The sequence below is a fragment of the Calliopsis andreniformis genome, chromosome 5 (genome assembly GCF_051401765.1).
Source record: "Calliopsis andreniformis isolate RMS-2024a chromosome 5, iyCalAndr_principal, whole genome shotgun sequence".
In the NCBI taxonomy this organism is placed as follows: Eukaryota; Metazoa; Arthropoda; class Insecta; order Hymenoptera; family Andrenidae; genus Calliopsis; species Calliopsis andreniformis.
This window is the reverse complement of record NC_135066.1, coordinates 1,512,641-1,532,414: the sequence shown is the minus strand read 5'-3', so window position 1 is coordinate 1,532,414 and position 19,774 is coordinate 1,512,641. Positions and strand designations below refer to the sequence as shown.

At 41.0% G+C, this 19,774-nt stretch overlaps 1 protein-coding gene across 1 annotated transcript; it reads right to left on the bottom strand.

The window, feature by feature from the left end:
- Positions 1-358: 358 nt before the first annotated feature.
- On the bottom strand, positions 359-19,344 carry Unc79 (UNC-79 domain-containing protein). Its single transcript, XM_076379342.1, has 47 exons — positions 19,191-19,344; positions 19,004-19,123; positions 18,774-18,935; positions 18,331-18,501; positions 18,157-18,246; positions 17,895-18,080; positions 17,571-17,803; positions 17,273-17,487; positions 14,494-14,834; positions 12,740-12,881; positions 12,478-12,654; positions 12,128-12,405; positions 11,910-12,052; positions 11,463-11,684; positions 11,045-11,191; positions 10,632-10,761; positions 10,149-10,321; positions 9,922-10,070; positions 9,563-9,720; positions 9,284-9,465; positions 9,002-9,206; positions 8,738-8,932; positions 8,179-8,292; positions 7,302-7,450; positions 7,106-7,227; positions 6,805-7,036; positions 6,594-6,735; positions 6,328-6,505; positions 5,481-5,757; positions 5,156-5,418; positions 4,776-5,083; positions 4,613-4,702; positions 4,357-4,533; positions 4,199-4,290; positions 3,852-4,099; positions 3,659-3,772; positions 3,458-3,598; positions 3,226-3,380; positions 3,061-3,155; positions 2,605-2,856; positions 2,051-2,278; positions 1,823-1,978; positions 1,545-1,717; positions 1,164-1,425; positions 967-1,107; positions 772-894; positions 359-699 (listed from the first exon to the last, which is right to left on the bottom strand). Exons 1-47 carry the CDS (start codon positions 19,210-19,212, stop codon positions 511-513), a joined length of 8,262 nt encoding a protein of 2,753 aa, XP_076235457.1. The 5' UTR covers positions 19,213-19,344; the 3' UTR covers positions 359-510.
- Between the last annotated feature and the right edge of the window lie 430 nt (positions 19,345-19,774).

Genomic DNA, 19,774 nt, shown 5'->3' with positions numbered 1-19,774 from the left:
AAATCAACAAAAAGTTTGTGAAATTAAATAACACTAGATGCAGACGTAGGAAAAATTCCCTAGAAAGAGTTTTACAAAATATTACAGTACTACACAAATTCTTTGGATTTATTATGTATAGAATGACTAATAGCCGTATCAGAATTAATCATACACTGTTTAACGCGAATGCTGTTATCACTTCTTATCGAAAACATTAAAAATTTCGCGATAAGCGCCGTAGCGAATACGTAATCTAACTTACTAGAAACTTTGCGTCTTCACTATATTATGCTTGACGAACCTTTAAGAACATATTGCACCGTTAATAAATGATAATAATATATGGGATAAATAATCATACACGAGCTATTTAATATAATAAATATATTTTTTAACAATTAATAAATTATGACTTTCGTATACACGCTAATACAACATTCGTTTTAAACAATATAACGTTCAACATTTGCGTAAATACTTTTTATAAAATATCCTCTTAGCCATTAGGTACATCTTCGATCGTTCTTTCTAAATCGAGTAAAATTGTGTGACGGTAGAGGACTGCATTTCTATTTGTCCCATTTTGAATTGCATTCGATGCAACCACCGCAATAGAGTAGCATTCGATTCTCGACGTGATGAAGTGAAGTACTCAGACATTTTATTAGGCGGAAAGTCTTGGCAATTTTGTAAACGCACTTGCAAATGTCCTGGCAACTGAAAATAGATAAAAGATTGCTATAGAACCATTTTTTATAAGTAAAATGTGAATTAAATTAATTGAAGAACCTGAATGTGATGCGAATACAAAATGGGTGTCCAAAGAGGAAGTAATTTTGTCAGCAAAATAGAGCCGCATTCGAGAAGCGCTTCCAGTAGGCTTAAGAAATGCAAATTCACCATTTCTGCCAGCTGAAATGTGAAATTCCTCGTTAAAACAAGGAGATGCATTCCTTTTTCAAGTTAAATTTGGACTGAACTCACAACTTTCGAATGTGTGACCAGTTTCAGTATGCAAGGCGTTATTTTGCCCCAAAATACTAATAAAATGTTCATTGAAACATTATGACCCTCACTGTTGGATATATTGGTTTTTGACAATTCCTCTAGATACATCGTCCATAGCTAAAATAGAACATCGTAATCATTCTTATAATTGTCTCAATGATATACAAGCTTACCTGGCAAAGTATAAAAGCGTAGAATAAAGAGGACATGTGCAAAACCGATGTTTTAGAATGTTCAGGGAAACCAGAAAATATTATTCGCACATAATCCGCTATAGGACATGACACATCCTGAGGTATTGGTTGGGCTGTAGGAATTGGTAGTCCATGATGTGTGTTATTATTACCAGCAAACATGGCTGTATGCGTTAAGGAGCCCAGTAGTATCCAGGATAAGAGTCTGATGTGTCCTATGGAATCTATGTATTCACGAGGTCTAAAAATATTAATGAGAATTACTAAGAAACCAATAGTAGATATATGTTGGATATAGAGTATCTTTGTCCCAATAGCTATATGATAAAATTAGAACTGAAATCATGTGAAAATATTCACCCCTGCATTATGGAAGGTGTGCTATAAAGCCATGGTAGATATCGAGCGACTGCCTTATTCTCTCTATTGTTACCCCTCGTAATTTCCAGTGCCACGTACTGTGCCAAGCCGCATTTCAATATACCACCCAAAGTGTCTTCGTTCAGCCCTGCTTGCATTCCTTTACTGTAGCTCTGAATAGTCAAATAAATTCGACCATCAAATATAGAAAATTGAGAGATCTTCCTTTCGAAAGAAAGAAATCAATGGCCACTATCTTCAGCCATTGTTATTGTTACCTTTACTTTGCTCAGAGTGTGAAAATCAGCCAAAAAGTCGAGAACGTCTGACAACTGGTTTTTCAGAGACTCAGAGGCATTCGTGTTATAGATTGGCGATATGTCCGTCTGAATGTTCTCCAGCGCGATAGTGCTAGGCAGCGATCCCCCAATGTCCTAAATCATCAATTCCTTGAACCCTGAATCATCACTCGGACCCGTATCATGCAAATGACGGGGCTCCATTACCTGCAGCACGAAGTGCAGAAGCAAAAGGAAATTCGAGTCTGGTATGGTGGTCTTGAATTTGATAGCTTGAATCAGCTCGAACACGATAGTTCTCCCGAAGAAGTGCTTGTCTCTGTCACGTGTGAATCCTCGATGACAAAGGTAGCACAAGTCCGTTAGGTAGCTATACTTTATCGTGGAATTTTGTATAGCGTAGCTCAACACCTTGGCGAACGGGTCCAGCATGCCCTGTGTACGTATCCTTGTGTATTAACCTTTCACCTCTTTAGCATATGTCGAAGAATCAAAAGGGTTCCCAACAGTTTTTGAATTTTATAGCAAAACCAGAGCCAGGGTCGTAAAATCGAAACTTGCCGTGGAACTACATCGTAAACTCTGGTAAACGATGTTCAGGGAACCCTTCGTCATCGAAAATCCCTGATTACCACTATTATTTCGCAGAAGTATGAATAAATCATGTACATTTACGTCTTCTTGAAATTGGAAATGATTATCTTTAAAGGATATTAATTGCGAACGACCACGCGGTATTTACGACTTGGTGAATTACTGACCTTCGATTGCTGGATTCCTGGAACCTTCAATAATGAGATCATAATTCGTAACAGAGGCGTGGTATCCTCAATGGAGGACAGCAAGAGGACGAGCCTTCGAAATAGATTATCGAATTGCGCCAAAAGGCCGCTCCAAGTTGTTGCGCCTGGGCCGAGACCAGCCTCCAATGGCAGACAGTCTAGGTAGCAAGCTATGTTAAAGAGTATCACTGGTAGACGTTCCATTGGCAGAGATTTCTTTGTGTTTAGGGCCTAAAAGTAAACAAAAATGTAATTTTCCTTGATCATTAATCAGTTGTATTGGTTTCAGGTCTTGGCAAGCGATTTTCGTAGCTGGTGACTTCAGAATGCTGTGGAACGAGAGATCACTTCACTGGTGAGTGCTAATAATATGTAATACGTGTATTAGTAGAAGCTAGGGTAAAGAATATTCTACTGGGATACTGAGTATATCACCTCGAGTAACAGTTGCAAAGGTGCTATTGGATTGAGTTCGTTGAAATCGACTAGAGCCTGAGCGACGCTCTTGAAGAATTGCATTCTCGTAGACTCTGAAAGTCAAAGAATTAAATTAATCAGTCATATGTTGAGTAGTATTTTAACTCGGTAGAATATTTATACCATTTAAATGTGTTTGAAACATCTGCATGAAGACACCGTTAGGTGCTAATTGATGAAGAACGCAACGAAGAAATTGGTGTGCCACACTGATTGCACCACCTGGCAGATGCATGTTGGTCTCACTTTGCCAGGGATACATCGCATTTAGGGCCACCCTATGAGCGTACTAGCGATTAGAATTGAATACGGATAAAAACATTATAAAGTAATCGAAATAGAAGGTTCGACTGACTTCGTCACGACTCTCAGAATCTCTGGCAAAAGGGGTGCTGCCAGGCTTGGTTCTCGGTGAATAAATGTACCCAGGTTGATAATACAGAGTCCAAGTTCTTCATCAGAATATTCTTCCTTTAGCGTTCCACACTCTGAACACCTATAATAGATTCAGTATCTTACATATAAGAAAAATTTGTCAGAGTTCTTGTGCAACTACCTCTCATAGATGCATTCATCCCCAATACGAAACAAGCTTTGCTTTAAACTAAAATCAGCGTGATAAGCCTGTTGCGAGGCGATGTCCAAGCTGGGTTGGAATTGGGGACCAGACCTGAGAGTATGCAGAGTGATAGAAATTTAATTTCTATTGAATTCGTAGAAAATTTATTAATCTGCTTTTAAAATCATACCAAGATTCCGTGCGTCTGGTCAGCAGAGCATCGTGACCAGTGGCGCCACCTTTTCGAGGCTTCTCGCGCTGAATGCGAACATGCTCTTTAGCTCTTGCTCTTTTATCGTGTTCAAAGATCCTTGAAGGATAATCCGAGGCTTCTATTGCTGGGGGTGGCGATTCCAGGGCCACTTGCTTAATCAGTCTTCTCGGACTAGCTGATCTACTTGAGTGAATTTCGTTCGACGTTGGCACTAGAGACGCTGACTACAAAATGTATACATTTTAGATGACTGATAGGTATTTCAGAAGCTTGATTTTATGTTAGATGAGTTAAAGGATGTCTCAATTGTAACAACGAAGTACCATGTTCTCGGATGTTGTGCTATCCTGCTTCACTGGTGCTGATCCATCGACTTTGTTGCCGTTCTCGTTCCCATTGCTGAATTTATTTGAGTCTGAAATGTCGAATAAGATACATATTGCCAGTAGAATAATAATAGCTTATTGATTATGAAAGATACCTTCGATTTCTTGCACACCAAGTGCCTGGCGAACGTGTTCAACCAATCCAGAGAAATCCCTCGGAGGTCCAACAGGCAGCAGTCGTTCAGGCATTGGGAATTCGAGCTGAGATATGCTTCTAGAACTAGTAATGTCGCTGGACATACACGTCTCACTATCCTGATCGAATGATGAACCTAAACGAGCCATATCAGGTTCAATATTCTTCTTAACCAGACGTAAGTCTTATTAAATCATCGTATCGATAATACTCACTGACTGTCAGTACGTCCATTTTCGACAAAGGCGACTCTGGAGACCCATAAGTGTCTTCGCAACGCAGAATACGTTGAGCTGGTCGTGGTCCTAGGACATTTACACAAAGTTCCATTATCTTCTACAAAGCGTTAGATGTACGCTGACTTTACGATGCAGTTACCTGCAGGACGAATAACCGTGCCAATTGGCAGCAGACGCTCCACCGTGGGCGTCGTTAAGGGATGAGGAGGATCGTTCCAGCCACCATGTCGGCCATTCTCCGTGCTCGTTATTTGGGACGAGATCGAGCTGACTGCTGGTGAACTCGATTGATCGCTGCTCATAACTGTGACTACCTGACCCGGCGACACGGGAGATGCTACAGTCACGCTTTGCTCTATGCGCTTTTGCCGACCTAGTTGCTTGGAATTCGGCGAATCCGAGTTGCTGGAGGGTGCTGTCGATGGCTTCTCCTTTGGCGGTTCTTGTCTGAAACGAGATTACCTTTAGTTTTATGTTCTAACACCTGCGAAACGTTTCAACAACGAATGAAGGCATTACTTCGGAGCTGGAGGTGGACTACTAGTAGCTGCAAAGGCGCTGGCCAGTCCAAAGGGCTTGATCGATTTTTCCAAGATTCTCTTTTCCTGTGTCGACTTCTCCGGTGCTTTTTCAAGCACTTTTACTATGGGAGAGTACTTCTGCAAATCGGCCTGTCCGGTTAGAAACGTGCTTGTCACCATCATTTTCACCCCTTCGTGAACGCTCCACTTCTTCTGAGGCCCACTCTTCCCACTCTGCTTGCCAAAGGAATTTATTTGCACCTGTGAGCAAGTAGAGTTTCATCAACAATTCTCTTCTCAAGTTTAACTTGTATTTATTTTACCTGATGAGTGTCGTCCTCGCTCCCCAAGAACCACATGGGTCTACAGGTCTCTGATTTCTTGTTGGCGGCTTGACTATTCCAGTCGATTCTGCTTATGATGTCGATGGCGGTCGAAGCTCTTGGCCCGTGCAGGGACACGCTCCTGGTAACACCAGCTGGACTCTCCTCCAGTTCACCGAGCGATCCACCACTACTGCCATGCAAGGTGCTGTCAGATTTTGGGCTCTCGGGTATTGCGGCCAGCTCGGACTCCGTATCATCCGCATTGATCGAGTAGCTTTGCAGAGCATTCACAATAGCGGAAATTGTAACAAGCAGCTACTGGTGTAAGCACAGGCACGGGTGACGATACCTTCTGGATTCTGGATAATGTTGTTAGAGATACTCTAGGAAGCTCTGGACTTTATACTATTATCAGAGTGCAACATTCAGAGGTACAATGGGTCTAGACTTTCTATTTCTCTGCTAATACTACTTTGTGATAGTAAACTATAGGCTAGACTCGTTCTTTGGATCTTGGATAGGTGTTAAAATAGTTTACAAAGTTACTAGTTTCGCTATATGTTTTAGAGTATTTGAGAAGAATAAGATATTTCTGATTTGTTCTTGGGTAGTGTTATCAAAATCGAGCTGTAGGTTCTAAAGACTTAACAAACATTCTTCTCGATATGGTAACAATGAGATTTGAAGAGAAAGGGAGCTGAGAAAGATTCCATGAAAGTGCATCACAAACGTGTCGATGTAAAAACATTCCAAGCTAGAGTAGCCTAATGCTCTACCCTCTCCAGGAAATCTAGGGTAATCGTCTAAGATGCAATGTAACGAAATGAAGGATAAATGAAAAGACCTGGAGTGCTTGTTGGTATAGCGACACGTTGAGGTACTCTCTTCCCAGTGGGTTTCCATCTGCGTTGTCCCTGGGCTGCGCTGATGCACCGAGACCAAGGGAGTCCTTATCGGAGGGCTTTCGGTATTTAATTCTCCTACTAAATCGTGATCTATGCCGAGGGATGGTTGCGACACGTCTAAAATTAGGAAAATATAGGGAATTTTCAATGATCTAGGGGACCAGTTTTCTTGTATTAGTCTTGCATTCAGTAAAATAGGTTTTACCACGCGATCTAGAGGGTGGACCTCCCATCACCACAGTAGCTGGGATCCTCTTGCACTGGTGGTGCTGGGTATCCAAGGTGTTCAGCACGATCTTGATCAATACTTGCAACTGATTGCACCATGGTTGTTGACCGTACTGGCACTAAAGAAATTTGAGATAATCCGAAAAATTTAAAAGAAATGCCCGCGTTACAAAATTCTCATATCTTACTTTGTATAGTATGACAAGGAGGGACATCAACCAAGAACGTCTATTGTGAGGTTCAAGGTACCAGAGACTGTAGGTCGGTGCCTGAAGGTCAGAAGCAGGTACACCTTGCGGTGGACACGGACAGTGTTGTAAAATTGCTAAAACTGGGGGTGTCATCACCCATCCCATGACATGATTTTGGTCCAGAAGTTGAGGAAGGTTCGCGATGAAGACGTTGAATACTGGAGACACTCTAGAATGAACTTAAATTTAAATTTAAAAGCACTTAACTCGATGGGTAGTTGTTAAAAAGAGTGCCTGCCTTAAGCGTTGAGGAGAAGTGTGAAAAGTGCGATCAGTTTGATTGTAGCCTAGCAAAAGATACAAATGACGCAGCACAATTCCTTGGGTCTTCGATAGTGGTTTCTCATCTGTTGGATAAGCCTGTAAATTTTCAATTTCCTTACTAGTAATAAAAATTCCGGAGTCTTTGGAATAAATCAAGAGTGATGACCTACTTGATCCTGTCTTGAAAGAAACTGCATTAAAAGGAACACCAGAAGGTGTATCGTTTCCTTGTCAGATTGCTCCAAATCCACAATTTTGTGAATGTACCCTGACAATGCAGTGGTTTCTTCAACCATGTTGAGCGAGTGGATATGCCCATCTGTAATATGCAATGGCTTTAAAGAGGATCCTAATATAGTTGTTATTCAATTAGACACGAATTTCAATCTACGAAATATTGACGAATAAAATCTGAGAAAATCTTGTTAAAGCTTGAATATTATAGTCAAACAGTATCAATCAATTTATTCAAGTAATACTAGCATTCATATTTCAATTAATAAATTAATCGTATATAGCTGCAGGCAAGGTGAACATTCATCAATCAAAGTGAATCAACAACATCATTCATAAAACTAAAATCCAACATAATTAATGCACATTACCAGAGTCTATATCGTAAATTATGAAAGAAACTATCTACATAGTAATTTCTACGCCCTACGTATCAGCTACCAAACTCATCTCGATCTACTCGAACGTGCAAACTACCCTAAATAAGATATACTAAATTACATGCAGAAAAAAGTAGATGGTGGTTTTCCAAATCTATAAATTCAGGTCATTTTTAGAAAATATATATGCACTTAAAAATCGTACAGCATTCAGTTTCCAAGACAATCTTCCTTCTCACAATATCCCATTATAGTAGTGCAGAAAAATGCTCCTCCGAAAGGCTGATCAACGATCAGACTTACCACAGCTTCCACATTGAATATCCTCAAAAACATTACCACGGAACGCGTACACAGAGGGAAAGGGGGGAGAAACATTTACGCGTAACACAGAATTGCACGTCTAAAGCTACCAGCAGGCACGCTACTCTACCTGGTATACTGTTATTAGGTGGGGTGGACCCCAGCAACTGACCCAGTCCGAATCTGGAGCTCTTGCGCTTTAGGATAGGCGCCGAGTATTGCCGGCTGTACACCTTTTCCTTTTCTGCGGGGTTCGGGAATTGGAACAAGTCAGAAACACGTGACGGTCAGCGTGTAAGGTTGTTCGAGACAGTAGGAAATGGTTTAATCGACTAAATTTTGGTGACTCTATTTCTACGTGAGCCAGGCGAGAGAATGTGGATGCCATCAGTGCGACTCCTTGAAGAATTAGGGTGATTATTCTGATACCACATGTTGAGATTCTTTAGGATTAGAGAAATATTCTTCTAGTTTTTTAGTCGCCCAGTTTCTTCAAGGATTACTTGAACACTATGAGTATTCTCGGTTAAAAGAAAGTGATAGATTTACGATCTAATGTGATAATATTTCTAATTTTCTCAGGATCTGGTTCATATTCTGTCCGTTTAGGTTCCTACATCGATTTTAACTTAAAAGCGATTTGGATTTATACCTAATATACTTGTGTCTTTTTGTCGCTGTTTTTGTACCTTGCTTAGTATCTTGTCGAGGAATCATCGACGCAGGGGCAGACATTGTGCGTTTGTACGGCCATTTCGTGCCAAAGCTTGCACTCAGCGTCTTTATCGAGTTTGTTCCACTGCCATCGGACTGGGATAGGGCCTCCTGCGCCCTCTGCAGCTTCTTCATGAACATCTCACTGCTGAGATCCGTATTTCTGAGGTCTACGAAATGGTTCCTTGATTATAATCCCAAAAAAAGGCAATTGAAATTCTATGGAGGTGGCAACTAACCTCTTAGATATGGTAGGAGATCCCCAGATCTTTCCAGATTGAGCTGAGCCTCGAGAAATAGAGCCTCGAAGTGATTCAAGAAAAATTCCCAAGTTAAGATGTGTCTATCGCTGAGGCTGTTGTGGAGCTGGTACAGAGATTGCAGCACCATAGGTCGATCGACTATCACTGAATCAAATTGCGTCTCCAGGCAGAGGATCAATGACTAGAAAATATACAGGCTCCATGAATCGTTACTTTGGTGGAATAACTGAATAGATCAGAGGTTCACTGAAATCTTACTCTCATGGCTGTGTCGTGGATGGTACCAAGATACAAAGTAGACCTTTGTGCAACGTACACGTTGGTGTCATCCATACTTGCGATCAAATAGCAGAATGCATTCGCCAGAGCAGCCTGTAGGCTTATCACATTTCTGAGGGGAGTGGAATCCATGAATCTTGCGATTAGCGTGACCCTCTCCACTATTGCATCCGACAAATTAGCGAGTTATATCACTAGCTTAAGTCACTCATTTTATAGTGCCGCTAATTTTATGATATATGAGTTGCTAAGGCACACCTGCCACGAATCGAACTCGCCAGTCCAAGTTGTGGAATTCCTCTTGAACTAGCCGCCAGAAGGTGTCAGTTCCAGAAGGTAAAGTCACACAGTGGAGCAACAGAGGCACCGTGACTTGTGCTATGTGCGAGTGCTCGGCATTGAGAAGCTCCCACATACTGTACAAATGTGAACAAGACATATGAATTAATTTAAATCACTAATAATATAATACTCCTCGCCATGCAACTACTCAGAATACCTGAAACTTTCATTCAATTATGAGCTGGAAATTTTAATTTTAATTTTCGTGAAAAGAGTTTCATGGAGTTAGTATACTAAGTGAAATCGTAACAAATTTACAAACAAGATGTTCTTACTTTTTTATCAGAAGATTTTCTTGGCACCATATAAAGAATCCTTGATGATCTTTAACTGCTGTGCTAAAGGCGTCGCCATATAGGCACATCACGTTCAGACATTGAAGCATGTAGTAGAGGATATCAGGCTTGTCGATCGTCATTATTTCCTGTCAAGCAGCAGACGAAAGGAAATTTAATTTCTTTCTCACTCCAATCTGCACGAAATCCATGGCAAAAGTCTGTACCTTCAGAAGTTTATGAATGTATTGAAGCTGCTCGGGGAGATCCTCGATGTTGAACCTGAACTTTCCAACAGAGGTGTGCCAAAAATCATCCGTTTCGTTCTCGGGACTCAGATTCAATGGCTGATCGTTCTCGCCAATCAGTCGCGCTTTCTCCACGCTTGCAGTTGCAGTTGCTGCAACAAAGATCGCATATAATGAGCTATGCGCCGTATTAAATTCATTAGGTGTGATTTTACGGTGCGCCAAAGTGGAACGAGCCTCTATATGGTCAGACTACGAACGCGGCTGGCTACGATCAATGGGATTCTTTCATTTTTTAGAATCCTAAGTTCAATGCTCTTTTAATCTCTTGAGACCCATCATCAGTATTCCCATTTGTAATCTAATGAATTTCAAAACTAAATTCAATTCGCTAGTTCACTCAAAACGAATTCTTCTTTAGACTTTTAGTGTTCCACCAGGGTTCAAGGTGTTAATTCTCACCTTCATCATTTTCCGAGTGCGTGACAGCCCTCGCGACGGCGGGCGTGACCTTCTCCGAGGGCATGATGGACGCGTGGTCCAGCTGCTCCGAAACTGTCTCTACAGTGGCTGTCATGATCTGTTCGAAGAACTGATATAAACGATCAAAATAGCTAACCTCCGGCCACATAGATTAGCCTACCGTGTTTAAGTTTGGTCACATAACGCCATTTCGCAGTGGCGGAAGGTATAGACAGAGGAGAAGGCACAACACAGTTCAGACGAAGAAGAGCATGCTGCGTTGCGGAAAGTGTTACGCGCACAGAAAGAAGATAGACAGAGATTTGTTATGAGTGTTCGACCAGGCGGTGTAACATTTCGTGTATAGAGATATGGATCGACCCACGTCAGTATCGAACTTCGGGGGACATTACCTGAGGCATGTTGGCGAGAACACCGCCGACCGAGTGCGGCCGATCTGGGATCGGCATGTTAATCACCACGTCAGACTTCGAGTCTCCTTTCCTTGAAGTCTCGGGGCTCTTTCGACCGTGCTCCTCCGCGGCATCGTCGACGATTTTCTGGAAAATCGATTGAAGCTTCCATGCAAGGTACCTAGTTGCTTTGAAAAGGACTCTACTTTGGATTCTGTTTAATTTAACTTCGAATTAATTGAGGTTCTGTATTCTGTAAGATATCTGTTGGTCATGGACTTAAATAGTCATATCTTCGAGTAACGAAGAGTTGCATAGGTGCCTAGAAATTTTGTGTCAGCGTCGAACGATGATTCAATGATCTATTCGAACGCGGCACGATCAGAGCTATTTCAGGATCCTGGCCTAACGAACTCACGTCAGGCGGATAAGCTGGATTTTCCGGTGCCATGTAGGTGACCAACTGCAGGCACAGTTGATGCCAGATCACTCGAGATTCGCAGTAGGTGCACTCGATGTCCGCGTTGCACACGTGACAGTTGTTCCAGTTCGAGGCGACGATCGACTTCATCAGACGGCACGCGTCCCTGCACACCCACGTGTTGATGCCCGTGTGCTTGTCTATGTTTTGAAGCTCCATCTTGAACGTTTCATATAAATTAGTTCGATTTGCGTCACTCCTCGGTTCCAAAACTGTAGTATCTAACTTTAGGAGACAGGCCAATTCAGAATACTTGCATTCCTATAGCTACTTCTGCTTCTATTGATCAATAACGCTATCAAGAATTCTCTTCTCTTTAGAAAAGGCTGCATAGCTCCTTCAATCAAACTAAATTGCCCGATAAAATAGAGTGTTATACTATACCTGTTTCAATAGTATGTCGAGCATAAGAATGCAACAGGACAGGTTCAATTCCGCGTTGGTCATAAATTCCATGTGTCTTGGTGTTGGGACCATGTCGTCGGACAGTGGCGTCAATTTTCCAGATTCATTCTCCACGACCGAGCCTAGAAATTTTCCAAAACTTTCATTGAATTTCCATTGAGAACCTATTTGAAGTTGACCAGTGTAATTCTACATACATATTGCGTTTCCATCATCGTCTTCTTTCTTCGTCCCATTGCTAGGTTTCTGTTCAGACTCGGAAGAGTTCATGGTCCCCATGACGGCGACGCCATCGCTGAACATAGAGAACAACTGACAAAGCGGAATGCTGATCTCCAACATGGTCAACGTTTGCAACCAGTTTAAGGCTTGCTCCTGCACCTTCGCGCAGGTGTTGATGAATCGCTTCGCCACGAAATTGTACATCCTTTTCGCGTCGAATCCCAATGGGCTCATGTCTCGGTCTAGTATTTTGCTGAAGTTACAGATAGAAGAATAAATGTCTAGCTTCTTTAATACAGCTGTGCGCGATTTAGAAAACTGTTACCATAAAATCATTTTTAATTCATGAAGCTCGTGCTCTGGGACGTCGTTCACCATGGCCTCCATCCAATGGGGCATTACGTAGTCCCAGACATCCGGTGTGATCACCTCGTAAGGCACCAGACAGAAAAGTCGATTTAGTCCGTCTTTTAGATGGGATGTTCTCGAGGCCAACGTTTCCCTTTATTGCAATTCAGAAAGTTTCTGTAGTTTACTTCTTTAACCTTCGTGTATTGTGTAATTAAAATTTGCGAGATCATTATTACCAGTGTCCACCGATACGAACGTAGTCCGCTGGGTGTGGCAGAAGACAGGAAATGAAGACATCGTAGTGTGTCTTCTTCACCTTTGACAACCAGCCACAAACGTATTCGGTTTTCAATTTTTCCAGCGCGCTTTCTGCTTGTCCTGCAAAGATTCATAGCCTATCAGAGACTATTGTTGCAAATAATTTTTTTGAAGGGAAATGCAAATCAATTCACGCATATTTTATCGATCAATGTTTCTATTGATATTTCGCTAACATCATTGGATATCGCGTTCTCTGTTCAAAGAATTTAAGCACAGATATTTTCCGTAGTGTAAAAGCAAGATTTGGGGCAATACACCAAAGACAAAAGAATATTACATTGTAAAAGCAGATTAGATTTGTGTTAGCAGTGTCGTTGGTAGCATGTAAGAACGATTGATGGAATTTGGTTCAATTTTATGAATTCAAATTGCATTTTCATTTGAAGAATTTCTCGTAAATCCGCGCTTTTTTTTACATTTCCATGAACTATGTGGGATCACTACTTCAATGCATAGAGGCTTCAAAGAAATATTTTTATGGAAATCCTAAAGGTATTAAATAATAAAATTCATCCCCAGAAAATAGAAAATTGGGGATACTGAAATTTCGTCTTCAGATTCTATGCATTGATAACTAGAAATTCAATCAGCCGCGACGCAGACGCACTCTTGTTCCTTTTCACTGATATTCCCAGTTGTCAGAAGTTTTCAGTTGTACAGGTACACAAACATATAATGGTACTTGTGTGTGTATGTGTGGCATGCACACGCAGGAGCATAAAGTTTTTCCCAAATGTGTACGCAAGATCGCATAGGCATCAACTTAGCAGATTACTAAGAAAATTTGATTATTTTACCATTAAATTATATTTTCATAAAATTCTAGGATTATAAAAGACTCTACTGATATTAAACAAAATATCATAAAAAATTCTATTCTTAAATTACGACAGGATACTAAAATGAAAATGTGGTAGAAATAGGGAGGATATAAAAGTGGAAAAATCGAAGGGTTAAAACGTGGTATCTCCAAAGCTGACGCCTCTGCGAAAATAGGTGGGAGATAGGAGACATCGAGTACATATTTACTGGTAGAATTTACACCAAAAAAGGGGTTACAGAATTTCGAACAAAGAAGTAGGAGCAACACAGAAGCTTTTCAGTTGAGACATGTTGAACAGCAAAGGATTCACAGTTAAGCTTAGGAAAGCATTAACGACACGAAAGCACGAACACGTACACATGAATACCCACGGTTTACCCACGACTTTTACAGGGATATTCAATAGACTTTCATACAGTATCCCTTTAGAAGGCGCACTTTGCAGACAGCTTGCTATTAGAACTTCCATTACTTTCAACTATGAAATTTCGCCGCTCTTTCCAAGGCGGATTTCTCGAGCAAACTTACGAAAAAGTACATACAGTAGTAAGCAAAGAATAAGGGCAATGAATGAATGCGTCTGCAGGGTGTGACAAAACGCTTGGTCCACTCGAATGTGCCTACGGTCGCGGCCAAAGACTACCTACGTTTAGTGATGGGCTCGAGATGCTCCGAATCGCTTCGAACATCATTCGAATCATGGATTTCTCAAATTCTGAGACATCCCTTCATCGATCCGACTAATTTTCAAAGCGATTATTCAACTGCAAGGCGGAGCAGGCCCATCACTACCTACGTCTTCTACGTCTACGTCATAAGTGTATAATATGCGAAGTGTTAAATTACCAACAGAAAAGATAAGGTGCATAAGGCTTTTTTTAGTACCATCGAAAGAGTAGGCAGTAACATGAAACCAATGAAATAGCATTGATAATAAACGCCCGAGAATTTCGATCGAGGTGTCCTGATTAGGGGTGCAAAGCCCCACCAGCAGCCAGACGCCGTATCTGCCAAGCAGCTGCCTCTCCTCCAGGGTCGATGGATCGCATTGGGTCCCACCACTACCACTGGTACCACCCCCGCCGCCGCTTCCACCCCCTGGGAATCCTGTGCTGCCCTTATTAGTACTTATTTCCGAGATGTCTCGGTTACTATCCATACTTAGCGGTTCAGCTTCCTTAAGCAGGCTGCAAGTAGAGAAGAGCACCTTTGTGGATGGTCTTCGACACGATCTGTGGTCACGTCTGGTTGTGGTCGGTTTGATAATTGCAATTTTTTCATGCCTACCTTTTGGAAAAGCTTATGGACCATGATTAGGGTATGAATCGACATTCTCTGTGACATTATCGCATCAAATTGTTAGAATTTTTGCCAAAATTTAAGCTTCTTTTGGATTATTGAGTTCCATTAGGTTATACTACTCCTACTTATTGCTGCCCTCACTATTTCATTTGTATCTGGGAATTTTCGCTAACAAGTTCAAGCGATTTGAGTGACAATAGAGTATCAAACGTCGAAGAATCACAGCTTCCACGTTCAATAGAGGCTTAAATTCTTTCACGATCTATCTGGACCATTGTTAAAACCTACGATAATTATCGAACAGAGTATATTCATATGGCTAATAAAAGTTGAGAATTTATTACACATATTAATCGTGAAAAAATTCGTCAGAAGATAATTTCAATGTAGAGTGACAATGTCGATCGAATTTTCGGACATATTTTTCGAAAATATTAAAATATGATGAAGAGCTGATTGATCTAGGTCGACCACAACGTCTATCAGGTCAGAAGCGACTTCAGATCGTGTTTATTTGAAAATTACATTGATGATACATATATGAATTTACAGAGATGAAGATCAGATCATTGAAAATTGACTATAGATCATCGATTAGTAGTTTGAGTAACAGTTAGTACTACTTAGTTCTGTGTTCTATCTACGGGTGTCCATGCTAGTTACAGTATAGAAACTACAAGAATGCAATTCAAGAATTACCTTACAAAAGTATCAAAAAGGAGACATAGAAGAACATAAAATAGAATCTCGAAACTACTCACATCAAAAAATGCCAAAATATACTATTTTTAATATCTTTTTTTCAAAATTATTAATTAAAAAGGAAACAAAGTTGATGATCAGGCTAGTTGGAATCGAGGCTAAGTTCCTCGGTCACTGTGACGACAGTGACTAACAAAAGTAAGTCTAGGGTCCCGTTAAAATCACGTTTCAGTACATGCAGCATACCAGTGTGTCTCGGTAAATGGGTATCTATTCAAGCCTTGCACCAGTGGATCTGTTTTTATTTGTCGAACGGTACTGGGTGCTGGTGTGTAGTATCCAGGACGTGCTACGACGCGGTGTCCTCGGTTAAGGTGCATTGCAACTTTTAGAGATGTGCTTTTCCTATGCCTCTACTGTGAGTGAGTGCTTCAAAGTCACGTGTGTTTTACGCGACCACTTGGACAGTCAGAGAAAAACTTGTACATGCTAGAATCGCCAGTACTAACTTTTTCAACAGGACGTTATTATTTTAGTCCCTGGAAATCCTGGTTACTTTCTAGGCCACGTAGCTACATCCATCTTTGGTAACATTCTGTATAGCTTGAGATTGTCTTCTACAGACTAGGAATTTCTTGGTAATTTTTTAATCAAAATTAGTCTGGCAGTTCTAACGTCATCATTAAATCGAGATATCCGTGGAAGGCATATTAATCAAAATGTAATAGATTTTTGAAAGATGCAGTAGTCTCTTCACTACTTAAAATTTTTAAGTCATCCTCAAGATATCTCGATTTGTTTTCGAGTATTTGAAAACCATATCCAGAGCATTCAGTAACCACCTTTAATGGAACATAGTTGCACTTATATTGTTTCACTCATAGTGAAAGGCTCTTTTGAGGTATCTCAGATCTCCAGTAAACGTGGTTGCAGCGTAATCTCTTACCAAGCGGGATGGACCAGCACGAACAAACACGCAAAGCAAGAATGATCCTGCGATCATTCGTTAGTATGCGTCATATCTCGTTTCTTTCGAACATATGGAGGACACGATTTGCCCTTGTAATGAATTAACTAGCTTTTTTATTAGCTACTCCATCTTTTAACTATTTGCCTGCTTGTTTTAAGAGTAATCATGATCATAAAAAATTTCAAATAAAGTGTCTTTCAGTTCTGGGCGCGATCTGTAAGTGGGTAAGCACGAGAGAAACCAATCGAACTGCGTCAACGTGCGTCGCATACGTTCGTGTTATCCAAAGGATATTTTACTCGCAAAAAGAACTTCGACATCGACGAAACTCTGAAGGCAAGAGACTCTTAGACGCTAAAAAATTCTTGGACTCCATTTCCAACTTTATTCTTCTCGAAAGCATCAACTTAGAAAAAAATTTTCCTAGCATACTTTGAGCTCTCTCATTGGAATTACATATTTATGAGACATTACTACTCAGAAGAGTCTCTTTCCTCCATACACAACAACTTGTCTCAACTCGTGCACATCACAGCGACTGTGTCGTTTGTCCAACCACTGTTTCTGTTCTCACAGTTTTCCTGTACGTTAAGCAATACACGATCTCTCAGCAGATACAACAGAAACTCGACGAAAAGCATCCTCTCTTACCTGACTATTGCCTGGACCATGTAAGTCTGAGTTTGAGAGTCGAGTTGTGATATATGCGGCAACGCCATGTGGTACACATGATCCCCACCTCGACGATTGTTGTGTCTGATGTTGTGGCACTGTTGACAGTAGCGAATCGGGTGGTTTCCATTGAAACTGGCGCACTCGCTGGAGAAGCAGACACTGATAGCTGACTTGTCAGTGGCCCTGCAGTTCTAGAGTTGGAGGGAACATATTCAATTAGCAACTACAAGGAGAGCAAACATATTATCTAGGATCTAAGACACTTTAGACTCACTTTGTTTTCGCATATCATGGACACCTGTTGCATAGGATGCAATATGTCGTAAAACATTTGATTGGGATGGTCTCTGTGAATCTCATTCGCGCACTCTATGCAAAGATACAAGGGTGGTGGGGTCTCCGTGGCGAAAGTGATGGATATTTTGTGATCGTAGCAAACTTTCCCTGCTTCAGCGTTGCCAGCATTGGGGCAGGAGTCTCTCTGACACACGAAAGGGGCGAGGTCGTCTGAAATCGTAATCTCAAATTTATTTCTCATATTTCACTGGTTGTATTTTGATCTCAGTCTGTCCAGTGGAGCACCCTAAGCAGCACGTACTTGCGAATTTCATCAGAACTGCCCTGCGATCGAATAGATTAGGATTGAAGGATGGCCAGTAGTAAAAGAGCAACTTGGCGGCGGAAGCTCTTGCTGGGGCTGTACCATAAGCAACCACGCAGAGAATATCTTTCACCACGCCAGGTTTTAGAGCCATCAGGCACTCCAGCAATTGACAGTGATGCGCTAACAAAATTTCTCATAAAATAATTGCATCATATATTGTGACAATCTTCAGATATGAAAATATAGTAATCGATACCTGGGTTGTTAGAATACTGAAAGATCATCATGATCACAGCTGCTATCGACTGGCTAGCAGCGTTTTCTCCTCCATCATCGTTTTTTCTTGCTATAATTTCGAGGAAATCGCATTTTTAATCAACATATGGTTGCGAGGTTATTATTTAATGAGTATAGATAGCAAGACACTCACTAATAGTGAAGGGTAAAATGTAGAAGCATAGGTAATTGACGATTTCCTGATGCAACTCCACCGGAAGCACCGAGATTGAGCTGGCTGTTAAATATGGCACGTTGTCGATCAAATCGTGATCAAGAAATGGTAACAGACACGCGAGACACTGTAACAACGCTTGTCCGAACACTGCAAAAAATCGTTTTTAGAATCGCTGTTTAGTAGCGGTTGATGTGGGTTAAGTAGAATGATGACATGCGTGGTCAGACCGAGCGTTTAGTAAGGCTGAATAAAAAAACGTCTATTCATTCAAGCAGGTCTAATTTCTACAACATTTTACAGAGTACAGATACGTATAAAAGTTCAATAATTATTCCAAAAAAGAAGAAATGAGGTAAAAAAGAGAACAACTGTCTAGAAGCGTGGCGTGTGAAGTAGAAACGTCATTTCTGCAGTCAGACCTTTCAAGCCATTGTGGATGGATGGAATCACGTCCATCAACTGTGTCAGGGCATTGTAAAGTTGTTTATAGTCCAAATTTGGGTAAAGGGCCATTCGTTCAGCGTCGAATTTCTGCGACTTGATCATCTCAAAGGGAGCCTCGCGCACTTCTTTCAATAAAGCTAAAAACAACCATCAGATTAGGGTGTATTCAAGTGCAAATTGAAGATAGTAGAGTTTTAATTCTTACACAGCAAGGTTTGGGAGAAATGTTTCAGTGTATTGGCCATGTCTAGGCCAGAGGGTACCGGCTGACTGCCATGCAGAAGTCTTTGGTAGTAATCGTGAAGACTTGTTAACTTATGCGAGTCTGAAAGAAGTCATTCGTTAATAACCTACCCTACAGTATTTTAATCAAAAAGCAAAAAATCACTTACAAGCCGCAAATCGGGTTCCCATTTTGCAAAATATTCATCAAACAGCAAACAATTTTTTAGACAACCGAAATGCAATGATTTTTTACTATCTTGTGACTTCGATGGGAATCGAAATAGTCCAGCTTTGGGGCCAGTCGAAATCACTGAACATTCTAAATAATTTTTTGGTAGTTCCTTTCTTTTGCGTCAATTTTTGGTCTCATTTAATCACTATCACCCCGATCGAAGTTAGAAAACGTGAGATCCTTCTTCTTGGCATGTTTCAAAGTGCAGAATCAGCATGGGTCCATCCCAGAAGACGTGTCGGCAGAGAATGAGCGCGCATGTCGTATCGACCTGTTTGGGAGTGCTGCGCCCTCTCATCATTTCATCCCCCTCCTGGATAAATTCGTTTTCCCGGGAAAATCGAAGGAATGCATCTCATTTTTTCTAAATTCTACGTCCCATCAACAATTTTCCATAATTTTCTTCTCGTTAATACCAATATTTCTCAGTTCATTTATATACAAAATTACTAATAACCCTTAGGGACAGTATATTGTTTGTTTAAGGGCAGACAATAGTCTCAAAGCTCGTTACGCAAA

Excerpts from the sequence above, each read along its gene's own strand:
- Unc79 (XM_076379342.1), bottom strand. The coding sequence starts at position 19,212 with ATGGGAACCCGATTTGCGGCTT. Across the intron at positions 6,736-6,804 it reads TCCTTGTCATACTATACAAA|TGCCAGTACGGTCAACAACC; the intron begins GTAAGATATGAG and ends AAATTTCTTTAG. Across the intron at positions 1,979-2,050 it reads TTCTGCACTTCGTGCTGCAG|GACATTGGGGGATCGCTGCC; the intron begins GTAATGGAGCCC and ends TTGATGATTTAG.